The sequence below is a fragment of the Mustela nigripes genome, chromosome 11 (assembly GCF_022355385.1).
Source record: "Mustela nigripes isolate SB6536 chromosome 11, MUSNIG.SB6536, whole genome shotgun sequence".
Lineage (NCBI taxonomy): Eukaryota > Metazoa > Chordata > Mammalia > Carnivora > Mustelidae > Mustela > Mustela nigripes.
This window is the reverse complement of record NC_081567.1, coordinates 37,356,885-37,371,119: the sequence shown is the minus strand read 5'-3', so window position 1 is coordinate 37,371,119 and position 14,235 is coordinate 37,356,885. Positions and strand designations below refer to the sequence as shown.

Below are 14,235 nucleotides of genomic sequence, written 5' to 3'. Positions count from 1 at the left end.
ACAGGCAGAGAGAGAGGAGGAAGCAGGCTCCCTACTGAGCAGAGAGCCCGATGCGGGACTCGATCCCAGGACCCTGAGATCATGACCTGAGCCGAAGGCAGCGGCTTAACCCACTGAGCCACCCAGGCGCCCAAAATCCAGTGCTTTTCATGATAAAAACACTTAACAGACTAGAATATAAAGGAAGTATCTCGACCGACAGTGAGCATTCACAAAAACCCTATCGCTAACCTCAGATTCAATGCTGAACAACTGGAAGCGTTCCCCATAAGATCAGGAAAAAGATAAGATGACCACTCGCCCCTCTGCCGCTCAGCAATGTACAGGAGGTTCTAGGCAGAGCAATTAAGAGTGAAACAGAAAAGGCAGCTGGAGAGGAAGAAGCAAAACTCTCTCCATGCAAATATGACACGATCTTATATAGAGAAAACCCTTAAGAATCCACAATAGCAACTTTTAGAGCCATTAAATAAGCTCAGCAAGTTTGCAGGCTACAGATGAACACGTAGAAAACCGTTGTGTTTCTAGACACTAGCAGTGAACGTTCCAAAAACGAAATCGAGAAAACAATTAAAATTAAAATCAAATTAAAATTGAAGCTTAAAACACCTCCCCAAAAATCTGTGATTTATAACGGAGCCCCAGGAAATGCCTCCCTGGGGATCTTTGAAGGATGCTAGCGCTGCCACCCAGGACCCGCCCCCCCGCCAGGCTGCGGGTGGGAAGGTGTCTCCCCACTCCTGCCTGCTGCCTCCAGACCACGCCTCTGCCCTCCCTGCTCAGAGCACTCAGACACTTTGACCAGGAGGGTGTCATCCGACTAGACCACACTCCTTCTTACCCAGGACTCTGCTGCTGCCTGTCCCCTTCCACACTCGCTGGAGTGCTTCATTCTCTAAACCTCAGCCTTGCCAGTAACGCCTTGCCCCAAACACCTCATTCTTGGCCCCTCATCTCCCTGTTTAGCTTCTTCCCTCTCACACCTGCCCCTCCCAGTAATTCTTTGACCCCCATTGAGACACCTGATCGTCGCCCCTAACGCTGCTCCACTAGCCGTCACCCCACCGTGTGCCTGGCCGGCTTCCCCAGCCGCTCCGATCCTGGGGCCCATCATGACTTTGACTCCTTAAACTTACACCTGTCCACTGAGCTGGCGCTGCAGGTTCTCAGCCCGGCTCCCACCAGGCTCCCTGCCCCCCTGCACCTACCCCTGAGCAGGGGAACTTGGCTGGAGAAAAACTCTCCCCTGGGCAGACTGTTTTCCGGGTCTCAGTGAGGTCCCCTGGCCTTGCAACCCACCCACGTCCCATGGTCAGTTTGCCTCTCACCTCTCTGAGACAGCACTTTGGAACCTCTTCTCGACCCGCAATGGACCACAGCCTTTCTCCCCTCCGCACCGAGGCTGACAGCTGTGCTGGCCTCACAGGGCTCTCTGTGCGGACCCTGACCTTGAGCAAGTCCACACAGACGGTGCATCCGTTTCCCCCTCTGGGAAATGGGAAAGCCACAGTATTTGTGACTCTGTTATGAGGATTAAATGGGATATTATAGGGAAAGTGCTGAGAACAGTACTTGGCTTGGTACAGAGCAAAAGCTTAATAAATATTAGCAGTTCTTAAGGCCTGTTACAAACGGAGAACCTGAAACTCAGAGACGTCGACAAGATCGAAGGTCAGCCATGGTTCATGAAGCCGGCTTCGGGCAGGGCCGTCTGGAGCCTCAATGGGGCGCTTTCCTTCGTGGATGCCATCCTCACCTCCCCGGCTCCTACACTCTCCACTTCCCAGGAGCTGAACATCGGCATCGCACCCGAGCTCGTCTCCCAACCTGTGGTCGGCCTGGCTCATCTCCCAGTCCGGAGGGCTGTGCCCACAGCCGGGAAAACCCCGAGACCCTGACGGTGCTTCCCGAGTTGCACGACCCTGCACTCACGTACTTACTGTGGCTGAGCCTCCGTTTCCTCCTCTGCCAGCAGGGAGGGTGTGAAGGCTCTGTGAGGGGCTGTCGGTAGGCTGCTGGGCTGGGGGCTGCGTTGTAGGCCACCATCTGTGCAGGGAGGGCTCGGGCTGTAGGAGACGCTGTCCATGCTGTCTGCGGCAGACACAGACCTGTGCCCTTACGGATCCATGCCCGCCGGTAGTGCCGCAGGTGCCCTTAGCCTTTCCAAGAGTGGAAGCACAGAGTCTGTAAAAGGCTGCTTCCCTTCTGGGACAACAAGGTCCCCGCAGATCCGCTGCCCCCCTGCCCAGCTGAGGCAGGAAGGGGCCTGGGCCACCTGGCGTGTGGCTGATGGCCGCTGCCGTGTCTTCCCGCAGCCCACGTCGCAGCTGCCGCGGGGGGCATCAGCTTCTTCTTCACGTACCTCCCGTACCTGTACTTCACGTTCAGCTACCCCCAGAGGACGCACTTCCAAAAGCTGGTCTTCTGTCTGCTCTCCAACGTGGCCATGGCACAGGGGGTCCAATTAATCTCCACGTTTGAGATAAAAGGTGAGCCCTCTCTTTCCCGCGGAGTGGGGGGTGACCTTGAAGCTCAGAGGGGCCAGGGGACCTGCGTTTCTGCAAGGCCCTCACAGGCAGCTTCTTTCAGCCTCAGGAGCGCTTGCAACACCCTGGCAACCACGGTGGGTGGTAGGACACGGTTCACACCACACGGCTCTCAGTGGTTTGGGAGCCCAGCTAAAGCCAGTAACAACTTTGCAATTACAAGCCTATGTAGTTACATGGAGAAGACAGAGCTGAGTCGGTGAGCACGTTAGAACTTTGCAGATAACGGAGGGCCATTCGCAGATGCCACGTTCCTCGCGCACAGACTTGGGGGCAGCCTGGGGGCCTCGTAAGCTCCACTCTGGGAAGCGCACCCTCACAGGCTCGCTTGTCCTACCTTCCGGAGGTGGGAGAATTCCTCAGGATGCCGATGGCCACCGCAGAAGCTGGCAGCTAACACATCCAAACCGAGGGCCTGCTGGGCTCAGGAAGCTTTCTGGGTGGAACCGGCGCCCATCTCGGAGGCACGAAGCCGCCCGTGGACACTGTAGCAAGCGACTTCATGGCGACCTCACGGCTCAGCATCGGCTTCTATCTCGAGTTCTGGTTCTAGACGCTACAGCCTGGTTTAGGGACCGGCAGCAGGGATGGGAGTTCTAGGTTGGATCTGGTTTGTGGGTCTTCCTACTGCAACAGGGATAATTTCCAATGACCTGGAACCACCTACCAATTTACTTCTCTGTTTAACAGGGTGGTCTCAATGGGTTAAGGGTGTGAAGGGTTAAGGGTGTGAAGCTGACCAGAATTTATTGCCGGTGAGTGGCTGTCCTTAAGAAAACACTGATGAGGCCACACTTCCGAAATGAGCACGGGGGAATGTAGAATTCATAAGGTCTCTGTGACTCCTCCTATGTTAGGAAGTGGATAGGGGAACTTTATGGGGACTTTCTGTTGACAGCTGAGATTCTCTTCTCCCCACCGGCTTTCTTGAAGTGAAGCTGGGGAGTCTGTCCCCGCATCCGCACCCCAACCCCTCATAAACGATAGGGCCTTGGGGAAGGTGCTGTGGTGCTGACACATTGTGGAGGAGAACCCAGGAGAAATTTGCACCTGAGAATCTGGCAGGGCTGCAGCCCGGGGTCACCCCGCGAGGGCCGTCCAGGGACCCTCAAGCGGGTTGCAATTTCCGGTGGTCCTGGGAGGACAGAGCCCCCACTCAGGTGCCTGGCAGAAGCACTTTCATCCTCGTCACGATGAATCCTCCCAGACGCGTTCTCCAGGGCAAAACGCAACACAGTAGAAAGCAATTAAAAACCCAAGGCAATAAGCCACCGCGGGTGAGAGCCAGCAGAAAAGTCCCACGTTTCGGAATTACCAAGGCTCAGATTATGAGACAGCAACGCTCAGTATACGTTCTTCTCTAAAGGCAGTGTTTGGGTAGGCTCGCGGTGGCTTTGAAACCGCTGGGAGAGGGTTATGACCTGGAACTGGGTTAGAAGAAACCACGCGGGAGGCAGCAGAGAGGACCAAAAAGATGCGAAAATGTGCACGAGAGCTGAGAAAACATTCAGAGAAGCGTGGGGAGAGCTTGCCCCCATTTAAGCAGAGGTCCCGCAGGAAACGAGAGAATGGGGCAGGAGAAATGCTTCTGAAGAGACAGAGCCCAGATCCCTCCCCAAACTGGACGCCAGGAGGCCCGGCAAATCCCAGACAAGAATACGAAGGAGACGTCTACACGGGACACGCCAGCGTAAGAGAGAGCACAGCAGACGGCAGGAGGAAAATCTTACGAGAAGCTGGAGGACCCGAAAGGTGAACCAAGTGCTTTTCAACGGGAGCCAAAGCCAGTGGTTCGCCCTGAGAGAGACGCCTTCAGGTTTTATTGTGTTTTGTTGTATTTTGAACAGGTGAGATTAAAATACATAAGAGGGGCTCTTTGAGGGGGTAATGTCAGAACCGAGAGGGCATAAATACTTAGCAGGAGGAAAGGAAAGATAATTAACTTCAGGCTTGGCTATGCGGAGCCGATCCCGTAATTCAGTACTGAGCCAACGGAAGACTAGAAGCATCAGATAGAGAGAGAAAGGAGTAAGCAGGAGATTGGCTGAGTCCCAAAGCGGTAGAAGGGAGAGCAGACTTCAGGGCCCCTCCCCACCCCCACTGCAGGGAGCCTGAGACATGGGGCAGCAGGACAGGCTGGTGCACAGCAGTCTGGATGCAACAGATGGGGGCGGGGCAACGGAAATGGGAAATACTTTGGTTTTCGTGGGGGTATTTTTGTTTTGTTGGTTTTTTGCTCTGAGAGAGGACTGCGTGTCTACAGCAAAAGCGGGAGAAGCCTACAGCGTTGAGAGCTCCTGCAGAAGGGAGACGTAGGATCGTAGCGGGGATGGGGAAGGACTGAGAAGACCCTGTGAACGGGCCTCGCGCCACGTCATTTGATGACACACTCTGGTTAAAGACAAATAATGTAGAGCCTACAATGACACCGAAAAAAAATTTTTTTAGAAGTATGAATAATGTATCAATGTTGGAAATGAAATGGAATCGTGAAAACCGGAGGAACAAGGAGAAAAGGGGGAGAAAAAGAAAGGTTTGGAACAAAGAGTCACAAGCTGGCGAGAGGCGAGTTGTGTGGAATGTGAGGGGTGTGGGGAGACCAGGTACAGAGAGACTGTCAGCTTGGACAAGCGGCAGGAGCGGGCCCGAGGCTGCCTGCAAACATCCGGCCACGGGCGGGCGGAGATGGGGCATGCATGCGCTCTGGGGATTTCTGGGGTGACTGATCTCCCCGCCCCCCGGTGTGGGTCAGGTCCCCCCGATATTTCCCTCAGATTGCTTGTTAAAGCTCTGTTTTGTGATTCTTTGCTCACACGGTCACGGTCAATACCTAAAGTTGACCGGTGATCCCATCACTGCCGAGGTGGGGAAGGAGACTCGCCCATCTGCCCTCTGCACCCCGCAGATCTGCACTGAGTAGGGATGGACCTCTTGGGAGCCAAGTGTGCCCCGTGGCCACTGCAGCCTTGGAACCTGTCCCGAGTCGGGTGAGATCTGATGGGTGGCCAGCAAATGGCGACACTCTGGGAAGTCATGTCGACGCACTGGTCATGGGAATGGGATCCCTGTGGGTCTCTGGCCCCTGGTCCCCCTCACCATCGGGTTTGGAAATGCAGCCTCCACGGGGGTCCCCCCACCCCCAACACACCTGATCAGAACTGAATCCCCAGGCACTCGGCAAGCATTGGAGACCAGGGACCTGGCCCATCTGTGCACTAGCCCCCCCACCTCGAGTCTCTCCTGCTGTGTTGGCGGTCCCGCCACCACGAGCCTGCCAGGTGGCAGCAGACGCTTTGTATCTCGGAGGCTCGAAAGGAGAAGCTTTGTCAGCTGGCACTTAGATTTGGCACTTCGCATCACACAGATCACTTCCCACCCCTGGAGTCCTGGAACCGGTTCCGAGCCCTTCCTCTGTCCCTTCCCTGTTCCGGGAGTAGGTGTGCATGAGGCCCTGCGCGGATGGTGAATCAACAGTACGGGGCCAGGTTCAGCGCGCAGAACGGGAGCCCCTATGATCACGGTTGGCACCAGACGCTTGCTCCCGGGACGCTGGTCCCCGGGGCCGGGCCGGTAATCCACACAGGGGGAATGAGAACGCAAGCTTGCAGGGTAAGGAGGTAACTACCCTGACCTCACTTGGAGTGAGAATTAGCCCAGCAAGACAACGGGCTACCAGGTGCTGACGCATGGAGAACCCCCTTCTTGGCCTAAGGAAACCACTAGCACTTCTGGCAATCCTGAAAGTAGCTTATCTCACTGGAGAGCCCACGACGCTCCCTTTCCCCTTCCCAGTGCCCGTCCCTTGACTCCCAGGCAGTCCAGTCCTGCCAGCGGCCTGGTCACCAGCGGTATGAGGGGAGCAGTTTGGCTTCCGTGCAGTGACACCGTCCTTCCTTTGGCTCAGGCACGGGTATGCAGTGGAAAACTATCGGCAGCGTGAGCGGGGAGTTTAACTTCTGCCAGGTGTTGCTGCTGCTGCTGTTGGACGCCGTCTTGTACAGCGTGGTGGCCTGGTACGTGGAGGCCATCCTCCTGGGCGAATATGGTGTCCCTAAGCCGTGGTACTTCTTTGTCATGGTGAGTACCGGTGCTGTTGTTCCATAGGCCATGTTAGACCCTTTTACAGGGCCCCACCCCGTACCCTCAGCCATCTCAGTGGTGTCCTGATAGAAATCTCAAATCCCAAGAAATCGAAGCCAGATTCTTGAACCTGGATTCACCCCAAACCTATCAGCTGTGGTCGCCAAGGGAGTGTGATGAACGCATCTCAGTGTCTCTGATGTTTGCCCCAGCAGGTGTCCCATGCAGAGTCCCTTACAGGCGTGTCTGCGATGTCCTGGTGTGCCCACCCCCATGTCAGGCCCTGAAAGTCTACACGGGACACCACTGCCTCCTCTCCCCCTTTCTTGGCGACCCCAACAACTTCTCAGAGTCACTGTGTCCTTACAAAGTGGGGTTACCTGCGGGTGCAGTGTTCCCACAGCCCCACCAGCGGGCCTGTCCATGGTCTTTGAAGGGGGTGACCCCGTCTGGGGCACTGCGTGGCTGCCTGCTGGCCCTTGCAGGAGGGTCCACCTCAGGATCTCCCCAGGCTCAGCCAGGGAGGCTGTCAGCCGACATGACGGCTTCCCCAGCTCGCTGGGAGCCTGGGTGCGGTGCACCCCCCCGTCGCTCGCCCCAACCTCGGGACTATGAGCTGTAGGCGAAAACGCAGCTTACCAGTAGTGAGTCCACGAGCAGGTTGCTTGGCTTCGGGCACCGTTAAATGCTGGATACCAGGAAAGGTGGGGGGCTGGAGGCGGGCACTGTGGAGAATTTAATTTACCAAACTATTTATCTTCCTGGAGACGACAGTCGATTCACCCGAACAGGCTAATGTCAGTTGACTTTCTGTCTAGCCGTCGCACTGGCGCAGACAGTCTCTGCTCCTCACACGGTCCGTGCTAGACATTGGGGACCTTAGCAAACCTGCGGAAAGCAAGTTCTTTCAGGAAGAGCCCATCAGTTTGGTGAAGGGGATTGAAATCCAGCATCTCTACAAGGTATCAGCGCACGACCCTTCCTCCTAGAATTGATGAATAGTTTGTAGAGGCTTGTGATTCATTCTGATGGTGGTTAAGAGGTTCCTTCCCTGGTGGGATTTTCTCCTGCAACACTGTCCTCAGGAGAGGAATCGAACGTGAAATGTCTCCTGTTTGCTGTCGTGCAGTGGAGTGGAGGAGGATGGAGGGTCTTGGTGGCATCTCCTAAAACACTCTCCCCAGCCCCACCGCACCAGCACAGGTGCTCAGGGATACCCTGGAGCTCAGCCCCTCACGCCGCTCCTCCATGGTTCACACACCCGGTTGCTGGCTGTCCTGGCTTTCGGGACAGGCTTCCAGATGGGGTGTGTTTGTCTGTGACCAGCGCTCGCTGGGCCTTTCCTGCATGCAGAGCCCCACGTGACCAGACGCTCCCGGGACAGGATGCCTGGACATTGGCCCTGTGCCCCGGCATGTCCCACAGAGCATCATTTTCTCCTTCGGCATCTTCTGTTCTTCAAATGCGATGAGCCCAAGGAGAGGCGGTGTCCTTGTCACGCTTCGTGCCGCCTTCCTCTGCCTGTGGGAGCTGGAGAGCCGAGGAGGGGGACAGGGTGGTGTCCCATCGTAGCCCAGGGGACTCATGACTCGGGGGATGGCTCCAGCTCCTTCACACATGGCAGTAGCGGGAACAGCTAGGCACTCGTGCGGCTTCCGAGAGCAGGGATCTCCCCTCTGCTCACCAAACAGGCTGTCTGCAGACACGTGGTTCTGGCACGATTTCCCAAGAGCTTACCATGTCATGCGGGGCAAGGTGTGGCTGGAGAAGCAGGGAGAACACTCCCTGCCAAGCTCTGAGCCCTGCATCCTCGAGCCCTGGCCTCTGTGGCGTGGGTGTCGGGGAGAGACCCCCACCCCCGGCATGGCACCCCCATCAGGCTCCCCAGCAGCCCCGGGCAGCTACGCCCCGAAAGAAGGGCTCTTGTCCACATTCCCACTTGGATTCCCCCCAACGGACCGGCTTCCCTGGGACTTGATGTGGGTCATAGATGCTTCAGGAATGCCCCGGGCCCGTTAGGGAGTCGGTCACACGCTGACTCTTCCACAGGTGTATGACACGGGAAGGGACAGCCACAGAGCGGTCAAAGATCTGACCCTGAATCTGTACCAGGGGCAGATCACCGTCCTTCTGGGACACAGCGGAGCCGGCAAAACCACCCTGTGCTGCATGCTGGCAGGTACCTGTGTCGGCCGGCCCCTCAAGGAATAGAGCCTTCCACCCGCCCTGAGAGCCTCTGTCGGCCTTCCTCAGAGCTCACCGACGTGTAATATGAAGCACTCTCTGTTTCCTTGTTTTACCGTCTGTAGTGTGTCTGGTGGTTCACGTGACCCCGTACTTGGGAGAGGGCATCGGTGGCTCTTCCCGTCTGGGGAAGTAGGTCTCATACACGATCCAGGGGCTGGCTCCCGGCTCTGCGCGTCTCTTCCCACAAGGAGGGGCACAGGCAGAGAGAGCGTCTCAGGCTCCCCGCTGGGCGCGGCCCTGAGACCATGACCTGGGCTGGAACCAAGAGCTGGACCCACTGAGCCAACCAGGCGCCCCGAATCTGCTTAGGTTGACATAGAGGAAGGAGATACAGGGGAAAGAAGGCAAAGTCCTCTCACGAGTTCATACTTCGGGAACACTGCAAACCACCGACTAACTAATTAGCATGCGTTGGATAAATAAAGAGCATGTATTCATAAATCTTATTAGCCTGCCCAAATTATGTAGATTTCGTGGATGTGGAGGAATGACCTCAATAGACCATTTTGTGGAAAAGTCAGTTAAAAAATCAGAATTTATATTTTCCCGTGTTTGCTAAGAACAGTCGGCGAAGTGTTCTAGCGAACCCCATTTCCGCAGTATCGCCTGGCGCATATGACAGTGTAATTTGCTTTCCGTGCGCCCATGTGTTTGTTCCCTAGCCGGACAGGCACTCCTCAGAAGCAGGAGAGATGTCTCCGTCTCTGTTCTGCCACACATCCTCATGCAGGGTCATGGAACACACAGTCCATGGAGGTCACTGACTGTGACAAGGAGTGAGGCCATCTGATGCGAGCACTGGGCATCTGTGAGCCCCGGGTCTGCGGGGTGCTCTGTGGGAACATGACCTTGGCATATGTCTTGTACTTGCTCCTCCTAGGTCTTATTCCCCCTTCAGGTGGATGGGCCTATATCAAGGGGTATGAAATTTCTCGCGATATGGCTGAGATCCGGAGGAGCCTGGGCTGGTGCCCCCAGCACGATATCTTGTTCCCAGATCTCACCGTAGCCGAGCATCTTTCTTTCTATGCTCAGGTGCGTTCATGGACGGCGGGCTGTGTTTCCTCTGCGTCCGATCTTGGGGAGGGGCAGACTGTAGCCTTCCAACCCAGCCTCTGCAGGCCCCTAAACCTCCCTGGACGTGAGTCCCTAAACATTCAGGAAGGGGCCGGGGGCATGGGGTACGGTTTGACTATAGAGGATACGAATCGGGACCAGCGAAGAAAAGAGACACGCAGAGTGAGGTCTGGGCCCGTGTCCGCCCGGCTGGGACGTGGCTGTGTACCCGGTAGCTCACTTAACCGGCAAGTGTCCAGTTTCTCTCGGAGCTTCATCACACAGGCCTGAACGGTCGAATCCTGGGGCACATCTCTCCACTCCCAGCAGGTCTGGAGTCAACGTATTAGCATAAACTCCGATGTGGCCCCAGGTACAAGGTGAATAACCAGGGCACCCCATCACACCAAGGATTTAGAGGTCCCTCCCAGTAGCTGGGGACAGAGGCCGACCAGACTCTTCATTACGCAACACAGATTTTTTATCCCTTGAGCCTCCTGGGGACACCTCCCGTTAGGTCTTGTTGTGTGATCCTTTAACGTGCTGCACTCAGTGTCGATGAGATGTATGTTCACGCGGTTCAAAATACAAAAGCCTTTTTGCGCATCCCTTTCCCTGAAGGTAGTAAGCCTCTTGTGCCGAGTTTACGTATATGCTAACAAAGTGCTGGCTGGATGGTGGGCGTCTACCGGGGAGGTGGGAAGGGGACAACACGGATGCCAGGCTCCTCACGGACTGGACAGGCCACCCCCCCCCAGGAGCCCCTGCCGGACCTCTCCGTCCCCACTCTCGCAGCTGAAGGGCTTGTCCCATCGGAAGTGCCCCGAGGAAGTCCAGCGGATGCTGCACATGCTCGGCCTGGAGGACAAGCAGGACACCCTGAGCCGGTTCCTGAGCAGGGGCATGAGGCGCAAGCTCTCCATTGGGATCGCCCTCATAGCGGGCTCCAAGGTAGGCAGACGGGAGGCCATGCACGGGGACGGCCACTTGGGGCCTGGGGCTCCAGCCCCCATGTGGCTTGGGCTGGCTACAGCCCCCGGACACCGGCAGAGCGGTCCGGCCAGCGTGGGGACGGCTACATCTTCCCAAACCCGAGCCTCACAGGGCCTCCTGCACAGCCAGCCCCGGCCCGCGACCCTGCTCTGCCCCCACCCCCAGCAGCCACCACTCTGCCCGCAGGTGCTGATGCTGGACGAGCCCACCTCGGGCATGGACGCCCTCTCCAGGAGGGCCATCTGGGACCTCCTGCAGCAGCACAAGAGCGACCGCACCGTGCTGCTGACCACGCACTTCATGGACGAGGCTGACCTGCTGGGGGACCGCGTGGCCATCATGGCCAAGGGGGAGCTGCAGTGCTGCGGGTCCTCGATGTTTCTCAAGTGGAAGTACGGTGAGTGGCGTGGGCGGGCGGGCCGGCCGGCCTCCCTTCCCCACGGGCCCTGGCCCCGGCCCGGGGACAGTTTGCTTCCCCGGAGGGCCCCCGAGATAGCAGCGGGGAGTGAGGTGCAGACAGTCTGAGACCCTGAGTCAGGAGATCGAAGTCTGAGCTTCACTTTGCTGGTTCATAGCCTCCATCCACGTGGCCAGGACGACCTTAGCCTTCCCCGTCCAATCTAGAAAATGGACCTCAAAAACCGGGTTCCTCAAGGAGTGAGCAGTGTGTGCAGAGCGCCTGGGTGGGTGTGGGTGGTTTCCATGGTGGCCCCCTTGTTCTCCTGGACCCCACGCCCTCCTGGTCTCTGCTGCTTGTGGCGTGGACGTGCCTGTGCCCACGCCCTGACCTCGTCCAGTCTCCTGTGCTGGAACTTGTGTGTGTCTGCAGCCCGGATGCCTTCCTAAACTCCGCAGGCCTGCACCTGGAGCCTACTCCGCAGCGGTGTGGACGCCGACCAGCTCTATGGGGCTTGTACACACCCTGAGCAGACCAGGGGCCCCTGCTCTCAACGACCACACCCACTGCCCCCAGCACAGACAGCTCCTTTCTCGTGGGAGCTTGGCCAAAACCTTGGAGGCTCCCTGACCTCTCCATCTCTCAGAGCCCAGATCCCATCGGTGTGCAGGCCCTGGGGGGGCCTTCCCTTCTTCCACCTCCACGCCTGGCTAGCGCCCTGGCCTGTTGTCCGTCCCCTCCTGGATTACTGCACTCGCTGGCTAACTCACCCCCTGTCTCTGCTCGGTTGTCCAAATGACTGTGTTACCCTTCTGCTTGGCTCTGCAGTGATCTTCCCTCCCACCGAGAGAAAGTCAAAGTCCTAGGATTGGCCCGCAGGGCCTTGCTTGGCCTGGTCCCATCACGCAGTGGCATTTCCAGTGCTCTTCCAGTCCCCTGCTGTGCTCCTGCCCTCCGGCTCCCTCCCCGGCCAGCGCTGGCCACGCTTAGGCCTCATGACTCTGTTTAGAATCACACTCCTCGACCCCCCAAGTCCCCTCCAATGATTATCTTTCTCCTCAGCCTATGTCACTGATAATATAGATTTTCCCCATTTCTCTTATTGTCTGCCTCACGCCCCTTTAATGAGCGCCCGTGAGAGCCCTCGAGAGCGACTTCCCTGGGGTTTCCATCCAGCCCCCCAGCGCCCCCCCCCCCCCCCCCCCCCCCCCCCCCCCCCACCAGCCCTGCTCCACTTTCCTGCGAAGCTGTGCATTCTGAGCCACGGGAAAGGAGTAAGGACGTTTCAGGGTCTCTGAAATTATGTTTCAGGCGGCGGATATTACATGACTTTGGTGAAGAAACCTCACTGCAACACAGAGGAGATCTGTTGTCTGATTTATCACCATATCCCAAATGCGGTTTTGCAGTCCAGCAAGGGAGAAGAATTAACCTTCATTCTTCCTAAAAAGGACACACACAGGTGCGGACCCCAGAGGACAGGAGGAGCTGTTTGCGGGGACAGAGTTCAGAGCCAACTCTCTGCCTGTCTCCCCAGCGAGGACTCTCTATTCTGCTGGGGTCTGGACTCCCCAGGCCTTGGGCATCTGCTGGGAAGACAGCACACTCCAGCCAGATCACACTCGAAAACACGGGGCTCTGGTCATATCCCCTCCCTCCTTCAAAACCCTCAATGGCTCCCCGTAGCCTTCAGGTTAAAGTTAGAAGCCCTTTATTGGGTGGCGGAGCTGAGATGAATGTTCGGCCCGATTTTCTTTATTTCGGGCTTCAGTGTGGTCCCTGGCACTCCCCACGGGCTCCTCTCCCTCAGCTTGTTCTCAAGCAGGAACCTGAGCTCTGGGAAGATGAGAGCCACCGAAGGGAAGTCCCCTTTACTCCCGTCACGAGTTTCTTTCTTCCTCCCATCTGTACAGCCAAGGACACAACCTCTTCCTCCCAGAGGCTCACCCTTCAGCCCCGGCTCCAGGTCTTTCCATGCTCAATTCTCAAAAGCCCATGTGCCTGACTCGCCCTGCTCACCTACACCGTCAGTTTGTCTCTCTACTGGGTCCCTTACTTCTGAGAGCACCCCAGCCCCTGGCACCCAGAGCCGCACTTTCTGTCTCCATGATTCGGGCTGCTCTCAGCTCCTGTTACATAGGGAAGCATTTGTCCTTTTGTGACTGGCTTAGACTGCTGAGCATAAGGTCCTCAAGGTTCAGTGCACAATTTCCTTCCTTTTTAAGGCTGCATAATGTGCCATCTCACATCTCACGCGCGCTGTGTTTATCCTTTCATCCGTGCACACTTGGGCTGCTGCCACGCTTGAGCTACCGTGAATAATGCCATTATGAACATGGTGTACAAGTATCTTTTCAGACTCTGCTTCGGATTCTTTGGGGTATATTTACGTAGAAGAAGGGGTGCTGAGCCATTTTGCATTCCCTCCCACAGCACACAAGAATTCCAGTTTCTCCGCGGCTCCCCAGTACCTGCTGTGTTCTGTTCTGTTCTATTAGCAGTCACCGACCTAAGGAGTATGAGGTGGTGACTCACTGTCGTTTCGCTTCGCATCTCCCTAACGATGGTGATGTCAAGCATCTTCTCGTGAGTGTACTGGCTATTCACAGGTCTTCTTTGGAACAATGCCTATTATGCATTTTTTTAAAAATACTTTTTTTAATTGAGCCCCCTCTGTCCCCAAGGTGGGGCTCAAACTCAGGACCCTGAGATCAAGAGTTGCACACGTCTCTGGCTGAGCCGGCCGGGTGCCCCTCGCGTCCTTTGCCCAGTTCTGATCCAGACTGTTTTCTATTGTTCTGAAGTTGTAGGACTTCTCTCTATATTACGGGTATTAGTCCTTTATCAGATACAGGATTTGCAAATATTTTATCCCATTCAATGGGTTGCCTTTTTGCTCCAAGGACAGTGTTTCCT

The 14,235-nt window shown here is 56.6% G+C and overlaps 1 protein-coding gene across 1 annotated transcript in view; it reads left to right on the top strand.

The window, feature by feature from the left end:
• The window catches only part of LOC132027121 (ATP-binding cassette sub-family A member 17-like), a 58,474-nt gene that overhangs the window by 9,510 nt on the left and 34,729 nt on the right, over nt 1-14,235 (top strand). Inside the window, exons 8-15 of the mRNA XM_059415897.1 lie at nt 2,316-2,489; nt 6,451-6,623; nt 7,445-7,588; nt 8,676-8,805; nt 9,754-9,908; nt 10,725-10,880; nt 11,109-11,319; nt 12,631-12,781. Of these exons, the coding sequence (XP_059271880.1) occupies nt 2,316-2,489; nt 6,451-6,623; nt 7,445-7,588; nt 8,676-8,805; nt 9,754-9,908; nt 10,725-10,880; nt 11,109-11,319; nt 12,631-12,781 (1,294 nt within the window). The remainder of the gene's footprint in view (nt 1-2,315; nt 2,490-6,450; nt 6,624-7,444; nt 7,589-8,675; nt 8,806-9,753; nt 9,909-10,724; nt 10,881-11,108; nt 11,320-12,630; nt 12,782-14,235) is intronic.